This window comes from Heptranchias perlo, chromosome 1, assembly GCF_035084215.1.
Source record: "Heptranchias perlo isolate sHepPer1 chromosome 1, sHepPer1.hap1, whole genome shotgun sequence".
Lineage (NCBI taxonomy): Eukaryota > Metazoa > Chordata > Chondrichthyes > Hexanchiformes > Hexanchidae > Heptranchias > Heptranchias perlo.
The window spans coordinates 74,072,548-74,097,964 of record NC_090325.1 but is presented as its reverse complement, the minus strand read 5'-3'; the positions used below and the strand labels follow the sequence as shown (position 1 = coordinate 74,097,964).

General features: G+C 42.9%; 1 protein-coding gene across 1 annotated transcript in view; it reads left to right on the top strand.

Moving 5' to 3' along the window:
- Window positions 1-23,570, top strand: part of LOC137323296 (melatonin receptor type 1A-like) — an 83,421-nt gene extending 59,851 nt beyond the window's left edge. The window contains exon 2 of the mRNA XM_067986792.1: window positions 20,807-23,570. Within this exon, the coding sequence (XP_067842893.1) occupies window positions 20,807-21,675 (869 nt within the window). The 3' untranslated portion in view covers window positions 21,676-23,570. The remainder of the gene's footprint in view (window positions 1-20,806) is intronic.
- Window positions 23,571-25,417: the final 1,847 nt, after the last annotated feature.

Here is a 25,417-nt window from a genome sequence, read left to right as displayed (position 1 = left end):
AACTTCAACCTCAACTCCACTTTCCTGCCTGATCTCCACACACCTTGATTCCCCTAGAGTCCAAAAATCTATCTATTTCAAACTTGAATATATTCAATAATTCAGCATCCACAACCCTCTGGAGAAGAGAATTCCAAAGATTCACAATGCTCTGAGTGAAGAAATTCTTCCTCATCTCAGTCTTGAATGACTGACCCCTTAACCTGTGACTATGCCCCCTAGTTATAGACTCTCTAGCTAGGGGAAACAAGATGCAGTTTCGGTCTTCATTAATTCAGGTTCAAAGTACTTTTTTTTTTGTGAAGAGTAAGTTGGATTGTTGTAAAAACACCAGGAAAAATTGTACTTTCACAGACATGTAGGAACAGTATTAGGGTGGAAAACTGAAAAAGCTTATATTTTGAAGATCAAACTCTAATGTGTACAAGAGTCTTTCCATGAATCCATCATTAAGATGCTTTTCAGCTGGTAAAAAATGTATGATTGAAGGTGTTTTTCAATTTTTTTACTTCTGATAACACTACTCATCTGCTATTGTCCATGATTCAATTCCCTATTACAGCAACATTAATATAATGAATACATCAGTACAGACTTAATTTGCTGATCTTTCAGAGTTTGATACTATCATTCAACACTTGTGGATGCTAGATGTAACGACAATGGAGTCAGCTAATATTTGGAGGGATACTTCTGCAGCTCTCAATTGGCCTTACATGATAGAGAGCAAAAGTTGACCAACAACTTCAAAAAGCTAACGCAGACCTTGACAATCAGCCCTGAGGGAAAGACCTTATGATACATAAATACAAGGAATTTAAATGGACACTGCATTTGGACACAGGGTTATCATAATTTGAACTGCAGATATACCTGACATTTGATCACTTATTTTGCAAGGGGAAATATACAAAATATACAAAAGCGCAGTTTGTTACAGTGATGGATTTAGTAATTACTGAAGTGCGATGTGAGGCTCGAGTTTATTTACTAGGAGGTCTGAGGGAATCCTCACCTGGCCTTGCTGAAAACTTTTATCTTTGGCACTTTATTTGGTGTTTTTCCAACATTTTAGATCACACTGCTATTCTACCTTGGAAGCCAGAAATAATTTCCTGGATGGATCACAGATACTTTTTGGTAGTTTAGATGCATGCATGGAGTATTAGATTGAGGGCATGATGATTTAACTATTTTAGATAAACAATTTTCATTTATAAGCAGCTCTAGGAAGGATGAGGGTGAGGCAATAGCTAGAAAGAAAGAAAGAAGGACTTTTATTTATATAGCACCTTTCAGGACCTCTGCACATCCCAAAGCACTTTACAGCCAATGAAGTACTTTTTTTTTGAAGTGCAGTCATTGTTGTAATGTCGAAAACATGGCATCCAAGTTGGGCACAGCAAGGTCCCAAAAATAGCAATGTAATAATAACCAGATAATCTGTTTTAGTGATGTTGGTTGAGGAATAAATTGGCCAGGACACCGGGGAGAACTCCCCTCAGCACAAACCCTTGGAACCGAGTTCTGATGAAGGGTCACATCTAAACATCAATTGCTTTTCCTCTTTTAGATGTTGATCAACTTTCTGTGCATTTCAAACATTAAAATACAAGGCCAGAAAATACTGTTGGTGATAATAGCGTATGAAAGCTTAATGTATTTCTGTGACGTTCCTCTGTCTGCTAAAGAATATTCATAAAAATACCATACAAATACATTAAACTTGTAATGGCTACAATAAGCCATTGAGTATGCTTGTGTCCTTGAAAATCCTTTTGTTGTATTATATTCCTGACATTCATAGTTGAGATGATCGCTGTTAAATCACATTCACGTTTTTAGCTTTTGCTGCATTCACTGCTTTTATTATTTAATTTTGGACATCCAGGATTCCTCAGTTAATTTAAAGCCTTATGATTTCCTGCACAATCATCAAAAATGTGCAATCAACAGTGGTGTGGCAAGGTAAACAGCTCAGAGAATGAGATGTATAAAATAAAATATCAACAGATAATGACAATAGATGTTGTTATTGGAAACATCAACATTTGGGGAAATTGGGTAGTTCAATGGCTTAGATACAGGCCTTTCACCACTGGGATTAGCGTTCAAGTGATGGGAAGTCAATATTAAAGGCTCTTTATCTGAATGCACGCAGCATTCATATCAAGATGGAATAATTAGTTGCACAAATAGAGATAAATAGGTTTGACCAAATAGCCATTACAGAGAGTGGTTGCAAAATGACCAAGGTTGGGAACTAAATATTCCAGGGTACATGACATTTAGAAAGGACAGGCAGAATGGAAAAGGAGGGGGTGTGGCCCTAATAATAAAAGATGACATAAGGACAGTGGTGAGAAAGGATCTTAGCTCTGAGGATCAGGAAGTAGAATCAATATGGGTGGAAATAAGAAATAACAAGGGGCAGAAAACACTGGTGGGAGTAGTTTATAAGAACATAAGAAATAGGAGCAGGAGTAGGCCATACGACCCCTCGAGCCTGTTCCGCCATTCAAACAGATCATGGCTGATCTTCGATCTCAACTCCACTTTCCCGCCCGATCTCCATATCCCTTGATTGCCCTAGAGTCCAAAAATCTATCCATCTCAGCCTTGAATATATTCAATAACTCAGCATCCACAGCCCTCTGGTGAAGAGAATTCCAAAGATTCACAACCCTCTGAGTGAAGAAATTTCTCCTCATCTCAGTCTTGAATGACTGACCCCTTATCCTGCGACTATGCCCCCTAGTTATAGACTCTCTAGCTAGGGGAAACAATCTCTCAGCATTTACCCTGTCATCCTGCTCATAATCTTATATGTTTCAATGAGATCACCTCTCATTCTTCTAAACTCCAGAGAGTATAGGCCCATTCTACTCGACCTCTCTTCATAGGACAGCCCTCTCATCCCAGGAATTAATCTAGTGAACATTTGTTGCACCTCCTCTAAGGCAAGTATATCCTTCCTTAGATAAGGAGACCAAACCTGTACGCAGTACTCCAGGTGAGGTCTCACCAATGCCCTGTACAATCGTATTAAGACTTCCTTACTCTTTAACTCCAACCGCCAACATGCCATATGCCTTCCTGATTACTTGCTGTACCTGCATTCTAACTTTTTGTGTTTCTTGTATGAGGATATCCGAGTCTCTCTGAACACCAACATTTAATAGTTTCTCACCATTTAAAAAATATTATGTTTTTCTGTTCTTCCTTCCAAAGTGAATAACCTCATATTTCCTCACATTATGCTCCATCTGCCACCTTCTTGCCCATTCACTTAAACTATCTATATCCCTTTGCAGACTCTTTGGGCTCGATTTTCGAATCCAATGCGGGTGCGTTGGGAGTGGGGGGGCTCCGAAAATCAGGGAACTCCCGAGCGGGTTCAGACCCCGGCTCCAACCCGCAGACTTCTGGGTTCCCCACTGACGCATCTGGGTGCGTGCGTGCCTCCAGAACGCGGAAGTCCCACTGGCAATTAAAGCCGGCGGGATGATAGTTAAGACAGTTAGTTACATACTGGAAGTACTTGAAGAACATAATTTTGTGCACACTGAGACAGGGGTCTGATTTTTAAACATCCTCAGTGTGTTTCCCGTGCTGCGGGAAACACTCCATATTCTACCAGATGTGTTTCAACCAGCAGCCAGTTGGACATTCAAATGCTTGTTTGACAGATGGGGAGAAAAGGTAAGTTATTCTAGCAGAGCACTCAGTTCTTTCAGACAAACTTTTGACTGTGAGATCTTTGTGCTTTCATTGAAAGTGCTTGGCTTCCACTCACAATTCTTCTGTTTACACATATTTAAAAACTTTTCGGACCCCCTCAAACTGACACCATCAGGATGAGGGGTGCAATGGCTGCATTCACCACTACATCCGAGGACGGGCATCATCACCAGCCTCGCCAGGCAGGGCGTGCACTTCTGCCACGTGGAGCTCCACAACACAGTGCTGCGCCACAGGGACCTGCACAAGAGCACAGAGGGGAACAAGAGAGACAGCAACGTCGCAGGAGGCACTACCCTCGCCACAGGGTCTACAGACCGAGGCTCAGCTTCCTGGACCTCTCTGAGGAACAGTGGATACGGAGAGTCAGAGTGAGTCACCAGGTGGTCGCAGACATCTGCAGCCTTCCTCATGCTGAGCTGCTCCTGGCTGGGCCGAGCGGCATCTCATTACCCGTCGCAGTTAAGGTGACCACTGCCCTCAACTTCTTCGCCTCCGCATCATTCCAGGGTGCCACTGGGGACATCGCTGGGGTCTCTCAGTCATCTGCACACAAGTGCATAAGGCAGGTCACCGACGGCTCGTTTCGCAGGGCCTTGCAGTACGTCAACTTCCCCGTGGACGACCTCAGCCAGACGGAGGGGTATCACTCCATCAACGCTCAGCTTGTTTGTGACCACCGCAGAAGATTCCTTCATGTGTGGGCCAGGTTCCCTGGCAGCTTCCACGATTCCTTCATTCTGAGGGAATCCAACATCCCTCCCCTCTTCCATGCACCAAACACCCGTAAGGGCTGGCTCCTTGGACACAAGGGATATCCCTTGCACACGTGGTTCATGACACTACTGAAGAACCCCACCATCGAGCAACAGCATCGATATAATGACAGCCACATCGCCACCAAGTCTACAATTGATCATGCTATAGGGCTGCTCAAGATGCACTTCGAATGCCTTGATCGTTCTGGGGGAGCGCTTCAATACGCACCAGACAGAGTGGGACGTATTATGGTAGTGTGTTGTGTCCTACACAACATGGCATAACAGAGAGGGATGCTGCTTGAGGAGGCCCCATCCACAGCTGCCATCCACATTGAGGAGAAGGAGGAAGAGGAGGAAGAGGAGGAACCCATGGGCGGAACAGCGGCTCACCTGGCTGCTCGTGAGGCCAAGGAGTCACTGATATGTGAACGGTTCTTCCAACATCAGAAAGTGTGAAGAGTCCAGTCCTCAGACCACCTGGAAAGAGCAGTGCCCACCCCTCCCTGCACAAAATAGTCCTGCAACTACACAGACACCCACTGTAAAGTCACCCACTCGGTGGCATCAAGTGTCGCCGTTCATGGTGAACCTCATGAAAGGGCCCTATCACAAAAGCCCGTCAAGAATGGGCAAGACGTGGCAGTAGTGGTGATAATCATAACATTTAATGCGAGTTTAACAAAAAGCAAATATAAATGAAAAACATGACCATCCCAACTCCCTTGTGCACACCCTTCATGCTCACAAAACCTTCGCCTTTCTCTTACGACTACTTCTACGTGGTGCATCCCCTGTGGCTGCAGCAGAGGTAGTGGCTGGTTGCTCATGTTCATGCCCTGACCGCTTAGATGCTTTGGGCCTACGCCCCCTGGGTTTTGGCGCCCATGAGTGCCCCTCCAAAGACTGTTCCATCTGCACCTGTGCAGGGGCAGACTCGGCCACCTGGAGAGGAGGCACCATTGTAGGTACTGGTTGAGAGGGGGGCAATGGGTCAGACATGGGAGCGCTTTGAGTGGCGTCCCCACTTCCATGTCCTCTTTCGCCATCATCCCTCCCCTGGGCCAGGCCCACATCACTCCTACCACCCTGCTGGAGAACAGTGTGGTGGACATGTGTGATGCGTTGGAAGGCCACTTCTAAAGTATCTGTCAGCCTATTTAAGGCGGCAGAATGTTGTTCACCCTGAGTCCAAAGGACCGTTGTTAGGGCCTGAATGGACCCATTTGTGAGACGTGCTTGAAGCTCAATGGAGGCTAGCCTTCTTTCCATTGTAGACATTCCTGCACTTACTTGCGACACTATCTCAGACATTTCAGCAGTCATGTGCGACACTATCTCAGACAGTTGCTCATATCCCTACAACACTATCTCAGAGATTCCCTCCTGTACCTGTGCCATCATTCCATTCATGCAGGAATTGGACTCCTCCATCCTCTGCACTATCGTGAAGAGTGCGCGTGGCACCTCTTTCAGTTCCTCGCAAATGTGCTGCTGCCCCTTGATCATTCTCCTTTTAAAGGATGGCCCCCAGGGTTCAGCATCTGCATCCGGCTGAGCAGAGCCTGGAGAGAAGTGCTCCCACCAACGCGGACTCTCCACAGCTGCCCCTGCCACCAGTCTACTCGTGCTCACTTGTGTGTGGTGACTCAGCAGGTGCCAACACAACTAACTCACTATTAGGACCCTCCTATGTGTGAATATCTGCGCTGGTGGATGGCTCACTAAGCTGTGACGGTGCCCCCACAGAGGCCGGCAGGTCTTTGAGGAATAGCCCTCTGCCGTCACTGTGGTCACTGAAGGGCCTGTAAGAGAACAGAAAACAATATTAAGTATCATCACAGATGTGTCATGTTGCGATAAGCATACTGAGGTGTTGAACATGGCAAGCATTGTTAACATTAATTCATGTTGTGTGTGCTGAATGTTAAAGTTGTGCCATCAGACGTTTGTGGGGTGCCAGTCTCGGCGTCCCCGACAGATAGGCACTCGAGGGTCCAGCTGATCTCGAGCGCCTCCTCCTCAGCTTCTGTGAGGACCATTATTTGTTGTGGCTCCCCTCCGGTCCTCACCCTCTCGCGTGCATTTTGCGCTTTCTTCTCCTGGAAGAAGAGAAAAACGTGTGAGTGAGTGATGGTGGAGTGGCCAACCGATGAATGCATAGCTTTAGGTGAGGCTTACTGTGAAAGAGATGCATCGGAGAGTGAGTATGAGACAGAGATATCACATTGGATGAGGATTGGGGTGAGTGGTAGTGGTGGGGTCATAAATTGGGAGATGAGGAAGTGCTCAGGAAGTGCAGGGAAGTTGAGGATGAGCCTTAAGTGGGTGTGAGGAGTGATGTGATAGAGTAGTGTTGGCAGTGTATAATGCTGTAGGGGGGGTGATGTGGAACACGGAATGCAGGAGAATCAGTAAGTGTACTCACTTTGTCTGACCTAGTTAGGTTATTGAACCACTTCCTGCACTGGATCCAGGTGCGGGAGATGTTACTGCTGCTGGTGACCTCGTCTGCCACCTTGAGCCAGGCCTTCTTGGTGGCAGAGGCAGGGCACTTCCTCCTGTCCGTGGGGTAAAACACTTTACTCCTCCTCCTCACCCCCTCTAGTAGCTTCTGCAGTGAGGCTTCACTGAACCTTGGAGCAGCCTTGCCCCTGTGCTGCTGCATTTTGACTTCTGGGTCTTTGCTCCAGCAAAAGCCTTTGGAGCAATGGCCCTTTAAATAGAGCTCCTCCAGTTGACAGCCTGTGATGCGGGTGCGCAGTCCGCCCGCTGCGCAAATTTCCGATGGCAAATCCGGAAGCCACATTAGGTGGCACCAAGTCACTTGCGACCGCGTGGGAAACGGACATATTTTATTGGTCATATTACCCACGTGCCTATTCACCCCCCTCCCCTGCTGCCATTCCGCCTCCATTCTAAAATCAGGGCTCTTGTGTCCTCCTCACAGCTTACTTTCCCAGCTAGCTTTGTATCATCAGCAAACTTGGATACATTACACTCGGTCCCCTCATCTAAGTCATTAATATAGATTGTAAATAGCTGAGGCCCAAGCACTGATCCATGCGGCACTCCACTCGTTACTGCCTGCCAATCTGAGAATGACCCATTTCTCCCTACTCTCCATTTTCTGTCTTTTAACCAAACCTCGATCCATGCTAATATATTATCCCCAACCCCATGAGCCCTTACCTTATGTAACAACCTTTTATGTGGCACCTTATTGAATGCCTTTTGAAAATCCAAATATACTACATCCACTAGTTCCCCTTTATCTACCCTGCTAGTTACATCTTCAAAAAACTCTAATAAATTTGTCAAATACTATTTCCCTTTCATAAAACCACGTTGAGTGTGCCAAATCATTTTATGATTTTCTAAGTGTCCTGTTACAACTTGCTTAATAATGAATTCCAGCATTTTCCCGATGATCAATGTCAGGCTAACTGGCCTGTAGTTCCTTGTTTTCTCTCTCCCTCCCTTCTTGAATAGTGTTTTAACATTTGCTACCTTCCAATTCCCTGGGACCATTCCAGAATCTAGAAAATTTTTGAAGATAAGAACCAATGCATCCACTATCTCTGCAGCAGCCTCTTTTAGAACCCTTAGATGTAGGTCCAGGAGATTTGTCGGCTTTTAGTCCCATTAGTTTGTCCAGTATTTTTCCTCTACTGATATTAATTTTTTTAGGTTCCTCACTCTCTTTAGACCCTTGGTTCCCCACTTTTTCTGGTATGCTTTTTGTGTTTTCTACAGTGAAGAGAGATACAAAATGTTTGTTTAATGCATTTGCCATTTCCTGATTCCCCATTATAATTTCTCCTGCCTCAGCCTCTAAGGGACCAATGTTTACTTTTCCTACTCTCTTCCTTTTTACATACTTGTAGAAGCTCTTACAATCCATTTTTATATTTCTTGCTCATTTACTTTCAAATTCTATTTTCTCCCTTTTTATCAATTTTTTGGTCATCCTTTGTTGGTTTCTAATATTTAGGGTTACAATTCATGGAGCACTAGTTTATATGCCCCCTAATGGTAGCAATACTGTTCAACAGAGTATTAATCATGAAATAATAGGAGCTTGTAACAAAGGAAATGAAGTCATCATGGGGGATTTTAATCTGCATATAGACTGGGCAAATCAAATTGGCAAAGGTAGTTTGGAAGATGAGTTCATGGAATGTATTTAAGATGGTTTCCTAGAGCAATATGTCATAGAATCAACCAGGGAACAGGCTATTTTAGATCTTGTATTGTGTAATGAGATAGGGTTAATTAGTAATCTCACAGTAAAAGAACCTCTGGGGAAGAGCGATCATAATATGATAGAATTTCTCATTGAGTTTGAAAGTAACATACTTAAGTCAGAAACTAAAGTCTTAAATTTAATAAAGCCAATTACATAGGTGTGAGGGGAGAGTTATCAAAGGTAGATTGGGAAATTAAATTATAGGGTTTGACTGTTGAAAAGCAATGGCAAACATTTAAAGAAATATTTCAATATTCTCAACAAATATACATTCCATTGAGAAATAAAAACTCCACAGGAAAAGTGATCCACCCGTGGCTAACTAAAGAAGTTAAGGAGCATGTCAGATTGAAAGAAGAGGCCTATAACTTAGCCAAGAAGAGTAATAAGCCTGGGGATTGGGAGAGTTTTAGAAACCAACAAAGGACAACCAAAAAATTGATAAATAGGGAGAAAATAGTACATGAAAGTAATCTAGCAAGAAATATAAAAACGGATTGTAAGAGCTTCTACAAGTATATAAAAAAGAAGTTAGTAGCAAAAGTAAATGTTGGTCCCTTAGAGGCTGAGACAGGAGAAATTATAATGGGGAATCAAGAAACGACAGATGCATTAAACAAATATTTTGTATCTGTCTTCATAGTAGAAGACACAAAAAGCATACTAGTAATGTTAAAACAATTAACATTACTAGAGAAAAGGTACTGGACAAACTAATGGGACTAAAAGCCAACAAATCCCCTAGACCTGATGGCCTACATCTGAGGGTTCTAAAAGAGTTGGTGCAGAGATAATGGATGCATTGGTTAAGATCTTCCAAAATTCTCTAGAATCTGGAACGGTCCCAGTGGACTGAAAGGTAGCAAATGTTATCCCGTTATTCAAGATGGAAGCGAGAGAGAAAACAGGAAATTACAGACCAGCTAGCCTGACATCGGTCATTATTAAGGAAGTGGTAACAGGGCACTTAGAAAATCATAATATGATTAGGCAAAGTCAACATGGTTTTATGAAAGGGAAATCGTGTTTGACAATTTTATTAGAGTTTTTTGAGGATGTAACTAGCAGGGTACTTAAAGTGGAACTAGTGGACGTAGTATATTTGGATTTTCAAAAGGCATTTGATGAGGTGCCACGTAAAAGGTTGTTACACAAGGTAAGGGCTCATGGGGTTGGGGGTAATATATTAGCATGGATCGAGGTTTGGTTAAAAGACAGAAAACGGAGAGTAGGAATAAACAGGTCATTCTCAGATTGGCAGGCAGTAATTAATGGGGTGTCAAAAGGATTGGTGCTTGGGCCTCAGCTATTTACAATCTATATTAATGACTTAGATGAAGGGACCGAGTGTAATGTATCCAAGTTTGCTGATGATACAAAGCTAGGTGGGAAAGCAAACTGCGAGGAGGAGAAAAAAGTACAAGCCCGTGGGATCCAAACAAGAGTGGCAAGTTGGATCCAAAATTGGCTCAGTGGCAGGAAGCAAAGGGTAATGGTCGACGGGTGTTTTTGTGACTGGAAGGCTGTTTCCAGTGGGGTTTCGCAGGGTTCAGTACTAGGTCCCTTAATTTTTGTGGTATATATTAATGATTTGGACTTAAATGTAGGGGGCATGATTAAGAAGTTTGCAGTTGATACAAAAATTGGCCGTGTGGTTGATGGTGAGGAGGAAAGCTGTAGACTGCAGGAAGATATCAATGGACTGGTCAGGTGGGCAGGTAAGTGGCAAATGGAATTCAATGCAGAGAAGTATGAGGTAATACATTTGGGGAGGGCAAACAAGGCAAGGGAGTACACAATAAATGGGAGGATACTGAGAGGTGTAGAGGAAGTGAGAGACCTTGGAGTGCATGTCCACAGATCACTGAAGGTAGCAGGACAGGTAAATAAGGCGGTTAAGAAGACATATGGAATACTTTCCTTTATTAGCCGCGGCATAGAATATAAGAGCAGGGAGATTATGCTGGAACTGTATAAAACTGGAACTGGTTAGGCCACAGCTTGAGTACTCTGTACAGTTCTGGTCACCATATTACAGGAAGAATGTAATTGCACCTAGAGAGGGTACAGAGGAGATTTAAGAGGATGTTACCAAGACTGGAGAATTTTAGCTATGAGGAAATATTGGATAGGCTGGGGTTGTTCTCTTTCGAACAGAAGAGGCTGAGGGGTGAGTTAATTGAGGTGTACAATATTATGAGGATTAAAGTGGATTAAGGAGGATTTCCCACAGCAATAACCAGGGGTCATAGATTTAAAGTGATTGGTAGAAGGATTAGAGGGGAACTGAGGAAAATTTTACTCACCCCGAGGGTGGTGGGGGTCTGGAACTCACTGCCTGAGAGGGTGGTAGAGACAGAAACCCTCAGCTCATTTAACATGTTCCTGGATGTGCACCTGAAGTGCCGTGACATACAAGGCTATGGACCAAGTGCTGGAAAGTGGGATTAGGCTGGGTGGCTCATTTTCAGCCAGCGTGGACACTATGGGCCGAATGGCCTCCTTCTGTGCTGTAAATTTTCTATGATTCTATGACACACAGAGTCTACAAAGGGATTTAGACACGTTATATGAGTGGGCAAGAAGATGGCAGATGCAGTATAATGTGGGGAAATATGAGGTTATTCACTTTGGTAGGAACAATAGAAAAACAGAATATTTTTTAATTAGTGGGAAACTATTAAATGTTGGTGTTCAGAGAGACTTGGCTGTCCTCGTACAAGAAACACAAAAAATTATTAGGTAGGTACAGCAGGCAAATAGGAAAGCAAATGGCATGTTGGCCTTTATTACACGGGGGTTGGAGTACAAGAGTAAGGAAGTCTTAATACAGGGCATTGGTGAGACCTCACCTGGAGTACTGCGTACAGGTTTGGTCTCCTTACCTAAGGAAGGATATACTTGCCTTGCAGGTGGTGCAACGAAGGTTCACTAGATTAATTCCTGGGATGAGAGGGTTGTCCAATGAAGAGAGGTTGAGTAGAACGGGTCTATACTCTCTGGAGTTTAGAAGAATGAGAGGTGATCTCATTGAAATTATGAGGGGGGTGACAGGGTAGATGCTGAGAGGTTGTTTCCCCTAGCTAGAGAGTCTATAACTAGGGGGCATAGTCTCAGGATAAGGGGTCAGTCATTCAAGACTGAGATGAGGAGGAATTTCTTCACTCAGAGGGTTGTGAATCTTTGGAATTCTCTTCGCCAGAGGGGTGTGGATGCTGAGTTATTGAATATATTCAAGGCTGAGATGGATAGATTTTTGGACTCTAGGGCAATCAAGGGATATGGAGATCGGGCGGGAAAGTGGAGTTGAGATCGAAGATCAGCCATGATCTGTTTGAATGGCGCAGCAGGCTCGAGGGGTCATATGGCCTACTCCTGCTCCTATTTCGTATGTTCTTATAAACTACTCCCACCAGTGTTTTCTGCCCCTTGTTATTTCTTATTTCCACCCATGTTGATTCTACTTCCTGATCCTCCGAGCCAAGATCCTTTCTCACTACTGTCTTTATGTCATCCTTTATTATGAGGGCCACACCCCCTCCTTTTCCATTCTGCCTGTCCTTTCTAAATGTCATGTACCCTGGAATATTTAGTTCCCAACTTTGGTCATTTTGCAACCACTCTCTGTAATGGCTATTTGGTCAAACCTATTTATCTCTATTTGTGCAACTAATTCTTGCATCTTGATATGAATGCTGCGTGCATTCAGATAAAGAGCCTTTAATATTGACTTCCCATCACTTGAACGCCAATCCCAGTGGTGAAAGGCCTGTGTCTAAGCCACTGAACTACCCAATTTCCCCAAATGTTGATGTTTCCAATAACAACATCTATTGTCATTATCTGTTGATATTTTATTTTATACATCTCATTGTCTGAGCTGTTTACCTTGCCACACCACTGTTGATTGCACATTTTTGATGATTGTGCAGGAAATCATAAGGCTTTAAATTAACTGAGGAATCCTGGATGTCCAAAATTAAATAATAAAAGCAGTGAATGCAGCAAAAGCTAAAAACGTGAATGTGATTTAACAACGATCATCTCAACTATGACTGTCAGGAATATAATACAACAAATGGATTTTCAAGGTCATAAGCATACTCAATGGCTCATTGTAGCCATTACAAGTTTAATGTATTTGTATGGTATTTTTATGAATATTCTTTAGCAGACAGAGGAACGTCACAGAAATACATTAAGCTTTCATACGCTATTATCACCAACAGTATTTTCTGGCCTTGTATTTTAATGTTTGAAATGCACAGAAAGTTGATCAACATCTAAAAGAGGAAAAGCAATTGATGTTTAGATGTGACCCTTCATCAGAACTCGGTTCCAAGGGTTTGTGCTGAGGGGAGTTCTCCCCGGTGTCCTGGCCAATTTATTCCTCAACCAACATCACTAAAACAGATTATCTGGTTATTATTACATTGCTATTTTTGGGACCTTGCTGTGCCCAACTTGGATGCCATGTTTTCGACATTACAACAATGACTGCACTTCAAAAAAAAAGTACTTCATTGGCTGTAAAGTGCTTTGGGATGTGCAGAGGTCCTGAAAGGTGCTATATAAATAAAAGTCCTTCTTTCTTTCTTTTTAGCAATTGCCTCACCCTCATCCTTCCTAGAGCTGCTTATAAATGAAAATTGTTTATCTAAAATAGTTAAACCATCATGCCCTCAATCTAATACTCCATGCATGCATCTAAACTACCAAAAAGTATCTGTGGTCCATCCAGGAAATTATTTCTGGCTTCCAAGGTAGAATAGCAGTGTGATCTAAAATGTTGGAAAAACACCAAATAAAGTGCCAAAGATAAAAGTTTTCAGCAAGGCCAGGTGAGGATTCCCTCAGACCTCCTAGTAAATAAACTCGAGCCTCACATCCCACTTCAGTAATTACTAAATCCATCACTGTAGCAAACTGCGCTTTTGTATATTTTAGATATTTCCCCTTGCAAAATAAGTGATCAAATGTCAGGTATATCTGCAGTTCAAATTATGATAACCCTGTGTCCAAATGCAGTGTCCATTTAAATTCCTTGTATTTATGTATCATAAGGTCTTTCCCTCAGGGCTGATTATCAAGGTCTGTGTTAGCTTTTTTGAAGTTGTTGGTCAACTTTTGCTCTCTATCATGTAAGGCCAATTGAGAGCTGCAGAAGTATCCCTCCAAATATTAGCTGACTCCATTGTCGTTACATTTAGCGTCCACAAATGTTGAATGATAGTATCAAACTCTGAAAAATCAGCAAATTAAGTCTAGACTGATGTATTCATTATATTAATGTTGCTGTAATAGGGAATTGAATCATTGACAATAGCAGATGAGTAGTGTTATCAGAAGTAAAAAAATTGAAAAACACCTTCAATTATACATGAGGGATAAATTCTGTTATTAACATTTTTTACCAGCTGAAAAGCATCTTAATGATGGATTCATGGAAAGACTCTTGTACACATTAGAGTTTGATCTTCAAAATATAAGCTTTTTCAGTTTTCCGCCCTAATACTGTTCTTTCATATCTGTGAAAGTACAATTTTTCCTGGTGTTTTTACAACAATCCAACTTACTCTTCACAAAAAAAAATGTTCTTTGAACCTGAATTAATGAAGACCGAAACTACATCTTTTTTGAGTATGAATGATACATTCTACCCTTTGATATGTAAGGATATTATTTTTACTAGTCTTCAGAGGAAGCAGAGACAACTATTAAAAAAATAATCAGGCGGGCTTATTGAAGGTTATGGAAGTTGGGTTTGTTTTGAAAAGAGAGTTCAAGTTGAGTTTCTTGAAATTTTCAAGATCGTGAAGTGACGTGACAACTGATTCATTATTGTGAAGGTATCAAATATCAGGGACAATTAAAAATTTGGGGATAAGAAGGGAAGCCAGTTGAAACCTTTTGACCCAACTGCTAATCGAGTTGTGAAATAAGATATTTAGAAGTAAGACCATCAAAGTGGACATTTAAATAGATTCAAGAGACAATTAAATTTGTTTCTGGAGAAAAAAAGAGATTTTTAAAATTTTTCATTCAAGGGATGTGGGTGTCGCTGGCGAGGCCGGCATTTATTACCCATCCCTAATTGCCCTTGAGAAGGTGGTGGTGAGCTGCCTTCTTGAACCGCTGCAGTCCGTGTGATATGGTGAGGAGGCATGAGGTGGTTTCGATCCCCAAAAAGGAAAGAGCTTGTTGAGCTTAATGGCCTTTTCCTGTTCCTAAACATTCTTCTGTACTAATAGCAGCCTTTCTATAAAAAGAAAGAAAGATTTCAGGAAATCCCAAAGCGTTTTACAACCAATTAAGTGTTTTGAAGTGTAATCACTGTTGTAATGTAGGAAATGTGGCAGCCAATTTGCACACAGCAAGCTCCCACACAGCAATAAAATAATGACCAGATAATCTCTTCTTTAGGCGTTGATTGAGGGATTAATATTGGCCAGGACACCAGGAGAACTCCCCTGCTCTTCTTCATATAGCGCCATGGGATCTTTTATATTCACCTGTGAGGACAGATGGGGCCTCGGTTTAACGCCTCATCTGAAAGATGGCACCTCCAACAAGGGAGCACTCCCTCAGTATGGCAGTGAATTGTCAGCCTAGATTATGTGCTCAAGTCTCTGAAGTGCAATTTGATCCCTTCACAAACCTCTGACTCAGAGGCGAGAGTGCTACCACTGAGTCAAGGCTGACCCTATAATCTGGAAATGCTGGAATATCAGCAGATTATTTTAATATAGATTTAATAGTTCTTCGTACATAATCTAAACCACATAAACGTGTCAAAAACAATTTGAAAATAGTTGAAACATTGCAGATTTTTCAATAAACCATTATTTACTTCTGATGCAAAACTGAGCAGAAAGTACTTGTGACCTCAAGTTCAGTTTTTTTTTCATTTTCTCATGCAGTTTTTATTGATATACTTTCAGATTCCAGATTTTTGCCTGCATTTCTGAAAGGTCATTGGGCCATATTTCCTCTCCAATAATTATAGCAAAAAAGTAGATTTATGTAAAAATGTAATGGTGGTGGAAATTGATAATGGATTATTAGTCTATGTTTAGTGCTGCTCCTGGGATTCCTCTCCCACCAAAAATGAAAAGAAAACATACGTAAAAATGTTTTTTTTGCATCTTCAGACCTTTTTAAATGATGAACTTATTTAGCATTCCACGGTAGTGCAGTCAATTTGCAAAAATGAGTATTTTACTCCAAGTCAATGTTGATGTGAGTGAGTTTGTTGAAGGAGAAGATTTCAGAACATTGTAATAGTAGTTAAAAAATGGAATAAAAACAGAAAATGCTGGAAATACTCAGCAAGTCAGGCAGCATCTGTGAAGAAAGAAACTGAATTAACGTTTCAGGTCGATGGCCCTTCGTCAGAACTGAGTTAGTACTGTAGAGTTGTGTAGCCAAGAGCATGGGTATGACCATCACTGGGGTGTAGATCACAATGGAGCAGGAGGAGGCCCGACAGTATATAGTGAAAAGAAAGCAGTTGATTTGTAGCAGGTATTATCAGGCATTGGATGTATTGCAACAGCGTCAGCTATCTGGGTATCTGGTACCTGAGATGTGCCACCTGTGCCACAAAGACTTGCAAGGACAGCCATTCACCTGCAATCCTGGCAGTGAAGGTCACCACTGTCCTCAACATTTATGTCACAGTAACCTGGCAGGCATGTGTGGCTTTTTTGTAACTAACTCCTTTTTGCACAATGAAACAATAACAAGCTTGAAGATATATTAAAAGTGAATTAATTTTATGTTTTGCCGCACATGTGGTGTGAGCTTTTAATGTCTTTTGCTCCTGCATTTGCCTCTTATGTGCTGTGCATTTATCTGTGTTGACTGTTCACAAGCCTTACTACTAACCATATCTGACAGTATTCCCAAGGTAGCCCAGGAATGCCCCAGACGTGCCCCGAAACTGCTGTCACAATTTATGTGGGATGGGCAGACAAAAAGCATGCTTCCTCCCCCTTGCGAGGGGCTGCATCAGTGGGGCAGAAATCAAGCAGATCTGAGCTCCGTCCCCTTTTTCGACCCCTCCACATCCTCCTCCAATAGAATTATGCCTTAATTGCACAATAGATATCGTGTAGTGCTCCCCCTGTATCTGTGCAGAGGGCTGATTCAAGGTAAAAGGATCAGTTACATAAGTTGAGGACTCGATTTTCGGACATCCGAGCCGGCGGGTTTGTGGCGGTGGGGGGGGGGGCTCTGAAAATTGGGGATTCCCAGGGCGGGTCCGGAGCCCGGCTCCAACCCGCCCATTTCCGGGTTCCACAGTGACGCGCTTAGATGCGCGCGCAGCCCCCGCATGCAGGACTCCCACCGGCAATTAAAGCCAGCGGGATCTCACTTAAATCAATTAAGTAGATAGTTCAGGTCGTTTGCAGACCTGATTTATAGGATATTTTAGGAGGGGTGGGATTTTGAACTCAACTGAGACTGTTTCCCGTACTGGGGGAAACACTCCCAGTTGAAATGGATGTGTTGCAGCCATCAGCCTGTGGCAGCTGCAAAGATCCATTTGACAGGTGGCAGGGAGAGACCCTCATTCATTGCAGGAGGCCACTCTGCCACTTTGGACAAAGTTTGGCCTCCACCACCCTCCTCCTAACAATAAAATTCACAAACTTGGCACTTACCCCGGTGTGCAGACACATTTACCTACCTTGCGGACCCCCTCAAACGTACATTTTCTGGATGGGGGCCTCCATAGCTGCAGTCTTGACCTCCTCAGAGGACGAACAGCATCACGAGCTTCGGCGGCCACGCTGTCCGCCTCTGACACGTGGAGATCCACAACACAGTGCACAGACATTGGTAGAAAAAATACAAGGGTTCGCCTTGTTTTCCGTGTGCACATCCCACAGCCGAATGGAAAAGTTGTCTCACTGCAAGCAGCTTCCATTCCAGTTGAATGCTCCCAGCGTTCTGTCCAGGAACTTCCTCAGATTGAAAAGTACAGCATCAACTCATGCTCGGTCAGTGGTGGAGAAGAAATGATCGTTAATGGCTTCAATTTTCTTCCCGAGTCTAAGATTGTCTTCCTTGAAAAGGGCCCAGATGGGCGCCCTCAGTGGGAGGTAGAAGGAACAATTATCAGGGAGAAGTTTCAAGGGGTTAATCTTGTTGTTGAAGTCCCTCCCTACCATAATAAAAATGTTACATCTGCAGTTCAAGTTCAGTTTTATGTTTGCAATGGCAAGAGAAAAAGAAGTCAGTCCCAGCGCTTCACATACATGCCAGTTTTAATCAAGCGGGAGCATACTGATGAGATAGAATTGCCCACCATTCCCACCCTTCCATTGCCTATTGCACACACTGCTAGTGTACCTGGTCTACATCAAGTTGGGTCTCAGCTGCCTTCCTCAGATACTGGACACCTTCATGAAAATTTGGCACCTACTTCACAGAAGAACCTTGGTCCTCCAATGCAGCAAACGTATGCACCTATGGTTTCTCCACCAGTAACGTGTATGCCACACCTACCAACAAGAAGCATTAGCCCAGGTTCAGAATGTCCCATTATGTCTCCTTTGGGTCACTTGTCCTTCCCAACACCAGCTCCACCTATCAGGCCTTCTTATCAGCCTATGCAATCTAACATGATGTATAATGGACAGCCAGGTCTTCCCATGAACTCTGCTTCTAGCCAAGGAGGGAATTAGGGGTTACGGGGAGCGGGCAGGAAATTGGACATGAATTTAGATTTGAGGTTAGGATCAGATCAGCCATGATCTTATTGAATGGCGGAGCAGGCTCGAGGGGCCGATTGGCCTACTCCTGCTCCTATTTCTTATGTTCTTATGACACATCCACCTGCACAGCAGAAGGGAGGGCAACTGCAGCGAGAGATGCATCACAGAAGGCACTACCCTCTCCACAGGGTCGACAGACCGAGGCTCAGCTTCCTGGACCTCTCTGAGCAGCAGTGCACACGGAGGCTCAGAGTCACTCGACATGTAGTTGTGGACATCTGCAGCCTCCTTCATGCCGGTCTGCTCCCGGCAGGCCCGAGCAACATCTTCTTACCTGTCGCTGTCAAAGTCACCACTGCCCTCAACAACTTCTCCTCCGCATCCTTCCAGGGTGCAACCGGGGACATCGCTGACGTCTCTCAGTCACCTGCACAAAAGAGCCCTGCAAATACACCTACACCCACTCTGCAGTAACACAATGTGGGTCTTCATTGTGATCCTCAGGAAAGGGCATTATTGCACAAACCAGACAAGATTCGCAAAGACGTGGCAGTAGTGGTGACAATATAATATGTAATGTGAGTTGATCAGAAATCAAAAAACCATGACAAACCCTCAAACACCCTTGTGCTTCCCCTTCATGCTCACGACACGTTTGCCTTATGCTTCCTACTACGCATATGTGATGCATGCCCAGTGGCTGCCGCACAGGTAGTGGCAGGTTGGGTGAGGCTGACCGTGAAAGAGATGCATGAGGGGGTGAGTATGAGACGGAGCCATGAGATTGTATGAGGATTGGGTTGAGTGGTCGTGGTGGGATGAGTACTGGCGAGGTGAGTAAGTGCAGGTAAGATGAGGATGAGCTTTGAGTGGGTGTGAGGAGTGATGTGATAGAGTAGTGTTGGCAGTGCAGAAGGAGATGTGAGGTGGGGGTGGTGATGTGGCAGACGGAGTGTAGGGGAATGAGTAAGTGTACTCACTTCGGCTGACCTACTTAGGTCATTGAAGCGCCCCCTGCACTGTATGCAGGTGCGTGATATGTTGGTGGTGCTGGTGACCTCCTCTGCCACCTCGAGCCAGGCCTTTATGGTGGCAGAGGCAGGCTACTGCCTCCCGTCCGCCAGGGAGAAGATCTCTGTCCTCCCCCTCCTCCTCACCCCATCCAGTAGGACCTGGAGTGAGGCATCATTAAACCTGGGAGCAGCCTTCCCCCTGGGCTGCTCCATGCTGTAATTTTGGCTCCTTTCTGCAGCATCAGTCAGTGGAGGACTGCCCTTTAAATAAGGCTCCTCCAGCTGACAGCCTATGATGCGGCTGCGCAGTCCGCCCGCTGTGCAGCTTTCCAACCATGGTAAGTGCCTTCAATTAGGCTGCGATCGTGTGCGGAGCACCCCGAATTCACTGGGCATGTTACCCTCGCGCCCAGTCGACCCCCCGCTGCCAACCCGCCTCCCTCCTAATATCGATCCCTGAGTGTCAGTAGAGGAAAAATGTAGTACAAATTGAACACCCTTCTGTTTAAAGGAAATGATTCTTGTACTTTATGGATGAAAAATACTTCTAGAGACCGTTAAAGGATGAAAACACTGGAACAAGTTATCCTTAACCATGCGTTAATATCTGTAAGTAAGAGGAACCATCAATCTGCAGTTGAGTTCAGGGCTGATCTAATCGAGGTGTTTAAAATGACAAAAGGATTCGATTGAGGAGATACAATTTCTTCATGGGGGAATCCAGAACAAGAGGGTGCAATCTTAAAATTAAAGCAAGGCCATTCAGGAGTGAAATCAGGAAGCATTTTTCCACACAAAAGATTGTGGAAATCTGGAACTCTCTCCTTAAAAGGATGTGGATGCTGGGTCAGTTGAAATTTTCACGACTGAGATTGACAGATTTTTATTAGGTAAGGGTATCGAGGGTAAGGGTAAATGGAGTTGAAGTAGAGATCAGCTATTATATGATTGAATGGCAGAACAGGCACGAGGGGCTGAATGGCCTACCCCTGTTCCCTGTTCCTATGTTCATGTGTTCATGTGTTCCTATACTGTATGCTGTTGCCATCAATCCTGTTTTGGAATGGACTGCCAGGTTTTTGAGTGAGTGGTCTGGAAATTTCTAAAATAGTAACTGGCCACAAAAGTCCTTTTAGAAAATAACATCATTTTTTCCATTTATTCCACAATATAATGTAACAATTTAGGTTTTAAATGGATTTTCATGAAATAAGTTTTTATTTAATTTGTGCAATTATAAATAAAGATATGTACTTGTTAGCCATATAAATAAATATGGTATTGTATAAATATCTCTCTTTTTCTCTTCCTTTATTTAAACAGGAAATATATTTGTTGTCAGCCTGGCCGTTGCAGATCTAGTAGTGGCAATTTATCCATATCCCATGGTCTTGACATCTATATTTCACAACGGCTGGAATCTGGGCTACATCCATTGCCAAATCAGTGGTTTCCTGATGGGTCTAAGTGTGATTGGATCGATCTTCAATATCACCGGCATTGCCATCAATCGGTATTGCTACATCTGTCACAGTCTGAAGTACGACAAGCTCTACAGTGACAAGAACTCCCTGTGCTTTGTAATCCTCATCTGGATGCTGACGTTTATCGCAATTGTCCCAAACCTGTTTGTGGGATCGTTGCAATATGACCCGAGAGTCTACTCCTGCACATTTGTGCAATCTGTGAGCTCTGCCTACACAGTCTCGGTGGTGTTTTTTCACTTTATCCTCCCCATCTCCATTGTCACCTTCTGCTACTTGAGAATATGGATCCTCGTTATCCAGGTCAGAAGACGTGTGAAGCCGGATATGAAACCCAAACTGAAGCCCCACGATTTACGGAACTTTGCGACAATGTTTGTGGTCTTCGTGCTCTTTGCAGTTTGTTGGGCGCCTCTTAATTTTATTGGTCTTGCCGTGGCTGTCAATCCAATCATGATTGCCCCAAGGATTCCAGAGTGGCTCTTTGTAGCCAGTTACTTCATGGCATATTTCAACAGCTGCCTTAACGCGATTATCTATGGACTTTTGAACCAGAATTTCAGGAGAGAGTACAAGAGAATTATAATCTCTTTGTGCACCGCAAGGATTTTCTTTCCAGAGAGTTCTAATGATGCGCTTGACAGAATTAAAAGTAAACCTTCTCCTTTAATGACAAACAATAACCAAGTGAAGGTAGATTCTGTCTGAATAGTTCGTGCATTCACTTCACGTGCCAGCAAATCAAGCAAAAGAGAAAAGCACATTATACTGAATCGATGGAAAGCCTAACATATACTCAAAGTTTGTAAACCCATGTTATCATTTATCAAACGCGTTATTTTAAAGTATAAAGGATAACATTACAATTCAATTATATATCAGTGATTGATGCTCAAGGGAGCAGTAGATTTCATTTGATTCTAATCATATCCATACAGAAATTTATAAAGAGAAAGAAGGTTTATTTTTAAATAATTGATAAACTCCTACAGTATTGGAAATGGGAGTAGGAAACTTGCTTCTTAAAAAGAAAGATTTGAGCCTCACTATGCTTAGCTTAGCTTTTAAACATCTTTAAGTTAAAGTTGCCTTACAGGGTATGTGAGATTAGAGACTAGAGATTTTCAAATAAAATTTAGAGATTAGAGATTTTTTTTAAAAATCACACTAAAGGATTTTAATTTTTAGAAAGCGTTGGGAGAAAGTATTTTAAAATGTTTACCTATTTTAACTTCTGCTGACTTAAGAAATGCCCAATGACACTTTATTAGCACAATATTCAGTATCTGTAAAGAAACATAAAAAAGTGAATTGCCAAGCATGTTGTGAGAATTCCACATTAACTTGGATAGGGTGCATGCTTTCCTATACAAAGATGATACAAATATTAGTTTTACCGACAGTGCTTTTACAGTGTTTGATATGATAGTTTCGGTTTCAGTGTGATGATAAAGATATGTGAAATTCTACATTATTTGTGTAGTGCAATTGATTTTGAAAGTCAACAGTGCACTAATGTGAATGGCTAACAGACCAACATATCCTTTATACAGTAGCTGAGGTAAAGTATTCAATTCAGAGATTAACCCTCAAAAGACAAGATAAACATAATTGATCAATTGGCAATTCATTGTGACTAAATTGTGCCAGATTGGTCCCTTAACCCTTTATGAGTCAACCATCCATAGGATTTCATTTGAATATAAATTTGTTCAGTAATATTTAATTTGTACTTGTGGTAACTGTGCTCTTGTAAATAATTGTTTCAAATAATTTGTCAGCCTAACCTACTCATAATGGATTCTATACCATCTGTTCAATAGGACTTATATGAAAACACACTGGGACCATTATTCTGATAGGCCCACTCTGAAGTGGAGGGGAACCCTTGGCCACCCAAATTGAAGGCTGTCAACCCTATCCAAAATTGCAGGGACTGGTTCATGAGCATGTTTGGGGTGGGCAGCTGGCACCTGTAGGGGCGCATCAGAGGTGCCCGCCCTATATGCCTGCCAGAAGTTGGAGCAGCACCTAGCCACTCCAATAGGCTGCCCCCAAAGCCGTTTCTAGGCTGAAGAGAAACCAACACTGAAAGATCTTCAGCTCTAATGGGAGCCATAACTCTGGCAGCATGAAGTATTCAATCCCGTCTTGGATTGATTACCTCACTTCTGGCATAGTTGGGGGCCTTTCCTGGGCACGAGTTCCAGTGAGGCCTTTCAAGGGCCTAATTCTTGGGGTAGTTTGGAAACTCCCCCAGACATGCCTCCTTGATGTAGGAAAATGGTTAGACTAAAAAAAATGGGGCAGAATAAAGGCACAACCTGGTTCCACCCAATTTTGTGGCCCCCAGTCAGACAATCTGATCCAGTTCGGCCCAGGGCCCAAACAGAATTTTAGCCCCGTTAACAGTAATTAAAAATGATTCAATTATGCTTATAACTGGTATCGTCATGCTATACAACCAGAATCACGCATTCATAAATGAATTATGGTGCATTTATCATGTGTTTTATTTTTACATAAGCTATAGTTCTTCATTTAAAAACTGCCAAAACAGATGATGACGGCTTGCTGTTGCTGTTTACCAAAAGGAAATAAAATTGTACTAATTGTTTAGATGTTTCAGTGGTGCTCTATATCAGTAATATAGTCACAGTATTATTTTACAGAATTGTTTTCATTATTAAAAGAAGTCTGGAATATACCAGAAGACTGGTTACATTAAAGTTTTAGGGGGTGAAATTAGACGTGGGCGGGGACGTGAAACAGGCCGAATTGCTTTTGCCGCCTGTTATATGACACGCCCGACATTCAGTTCTACTGAAGTCAATGGAACAGAATATCGTGCCAAGTGTATAATTGGCGACTGATGTGATACCGCCTGGATCACGCCCTCGCCCACTTCCAATTTCACCCGCTTACACTCTTAAAATATAGAATGAATCCAGGCATAGGGTGCTTTATTTAAAATATCAAATGATGAAAACTGCAATGGCTTAAATTTCAAGATGTGGAGATGCCGGTGATGGACTGGGGTGGACAAATGTAAGGAGTCTTACAACACCAGGTTATAGTCCAACAGCTTTATTTGAAATCACAAGCTTTCGGAGGCTTCCTCCTTCGTCACCTGACGAAGGAGGAAGCCTCCGAAAGCTTGTGATTTCAAATAAAGCTGTTGGACTATAACCTGGTGTTGTAAGACTCCTTAAATTTCAAGAGTTAATTTGAACCTGATATTTTATTTTTAAATGTAGTATTCCATTGGCTTTATGACATGCATCAAATTAACTTTCTTTTGAAATGCCATTATCATCAAAGGGCACCACAAACATGTACTAGAGGAGAGACAACCCTGGACAGGCCTTGTTTCAATCATTGGAGAAGAGGCAACCCTGGACAGGCCTTGTTTCAATCATTGGAGGAGAGACAACCCTGGACAGGCCTTGTTTCAATCATTGGAGGAGAGGCAGCCCTGGGCAGGCTTTGTTTCAATCATTGGAGGAGAGGCAGCCCTGGACAGGCCTCCTTTCATTCACTGATGTGTCCAATATCTCAAGAAGCTGAAAAATACATAAAAAGTAAAAATTCTGAAAGTGCAAACACATCATTCAAGGCAATATCTACTAAAAATGCAAGTTTTGTTGTAATTTTTTCCAGGTCTGTATGTTTCCAGGTCCCTTTGAGATGCACTGTTTGTTTTCTCATCCAAGTTTATAGTGGCTAATATTGTAGTTGTTTGCCTCAGCATCTCCTGTTCTCAGAGTATTCACATCACAGAGCAATATGCAGAAACACCTGTGTAAATCTAAAAGAAAAAGCTCAGTACATCATGGGATTGAATCTTTTTCATCCATTAAGCTATTGTCAGAGAGTCAGAGAGACTTCATGATTGACTTTATCTGCAAGCCATGAACAGTAAGGTTGAATTAAAGGGCCACTCAACAGTAAGTTTCACTTAAATGGCCCCTCAAACCTTGTTTTCTCATTTTAAATTTTGATAGTGAGCTTGTGAATGAACTCCTTTGCCAAATGCTTACTGTATAGGTCTTTTTTTTTGTTTCTCCCAGAAGGTGATGTAGAAGAAGGATGCAGACATGGGGTCAGTCCAGTTAGAAGTGGGATAAGTGCATTTGGGCCTGATGCCCTCTCCCTGTCTTGAGTACATAACATAATCGTCACGATTTTAACTCAGGGCGGGAGTCATACAGATGGGGGCCAAGATGAAAAACAAACCATCTGGCTCTCAGTAGTATGAGCCCAGTACATTTTAACCCCCAGGCTTCATCTGCATAGGCCCCCGCCAGTCAACTGCCTGAATCGGTGGGAAGTGACAGTTGGTCGGCAGTAGGTGGATGTCAGGTGGCAAGTGATGCCATTGGGGACCCGAAGAAATGGTCCACGGCACTCAGGTAAGTGGTTGGGAGGTGATTCAGGATGGCCTCTTGGT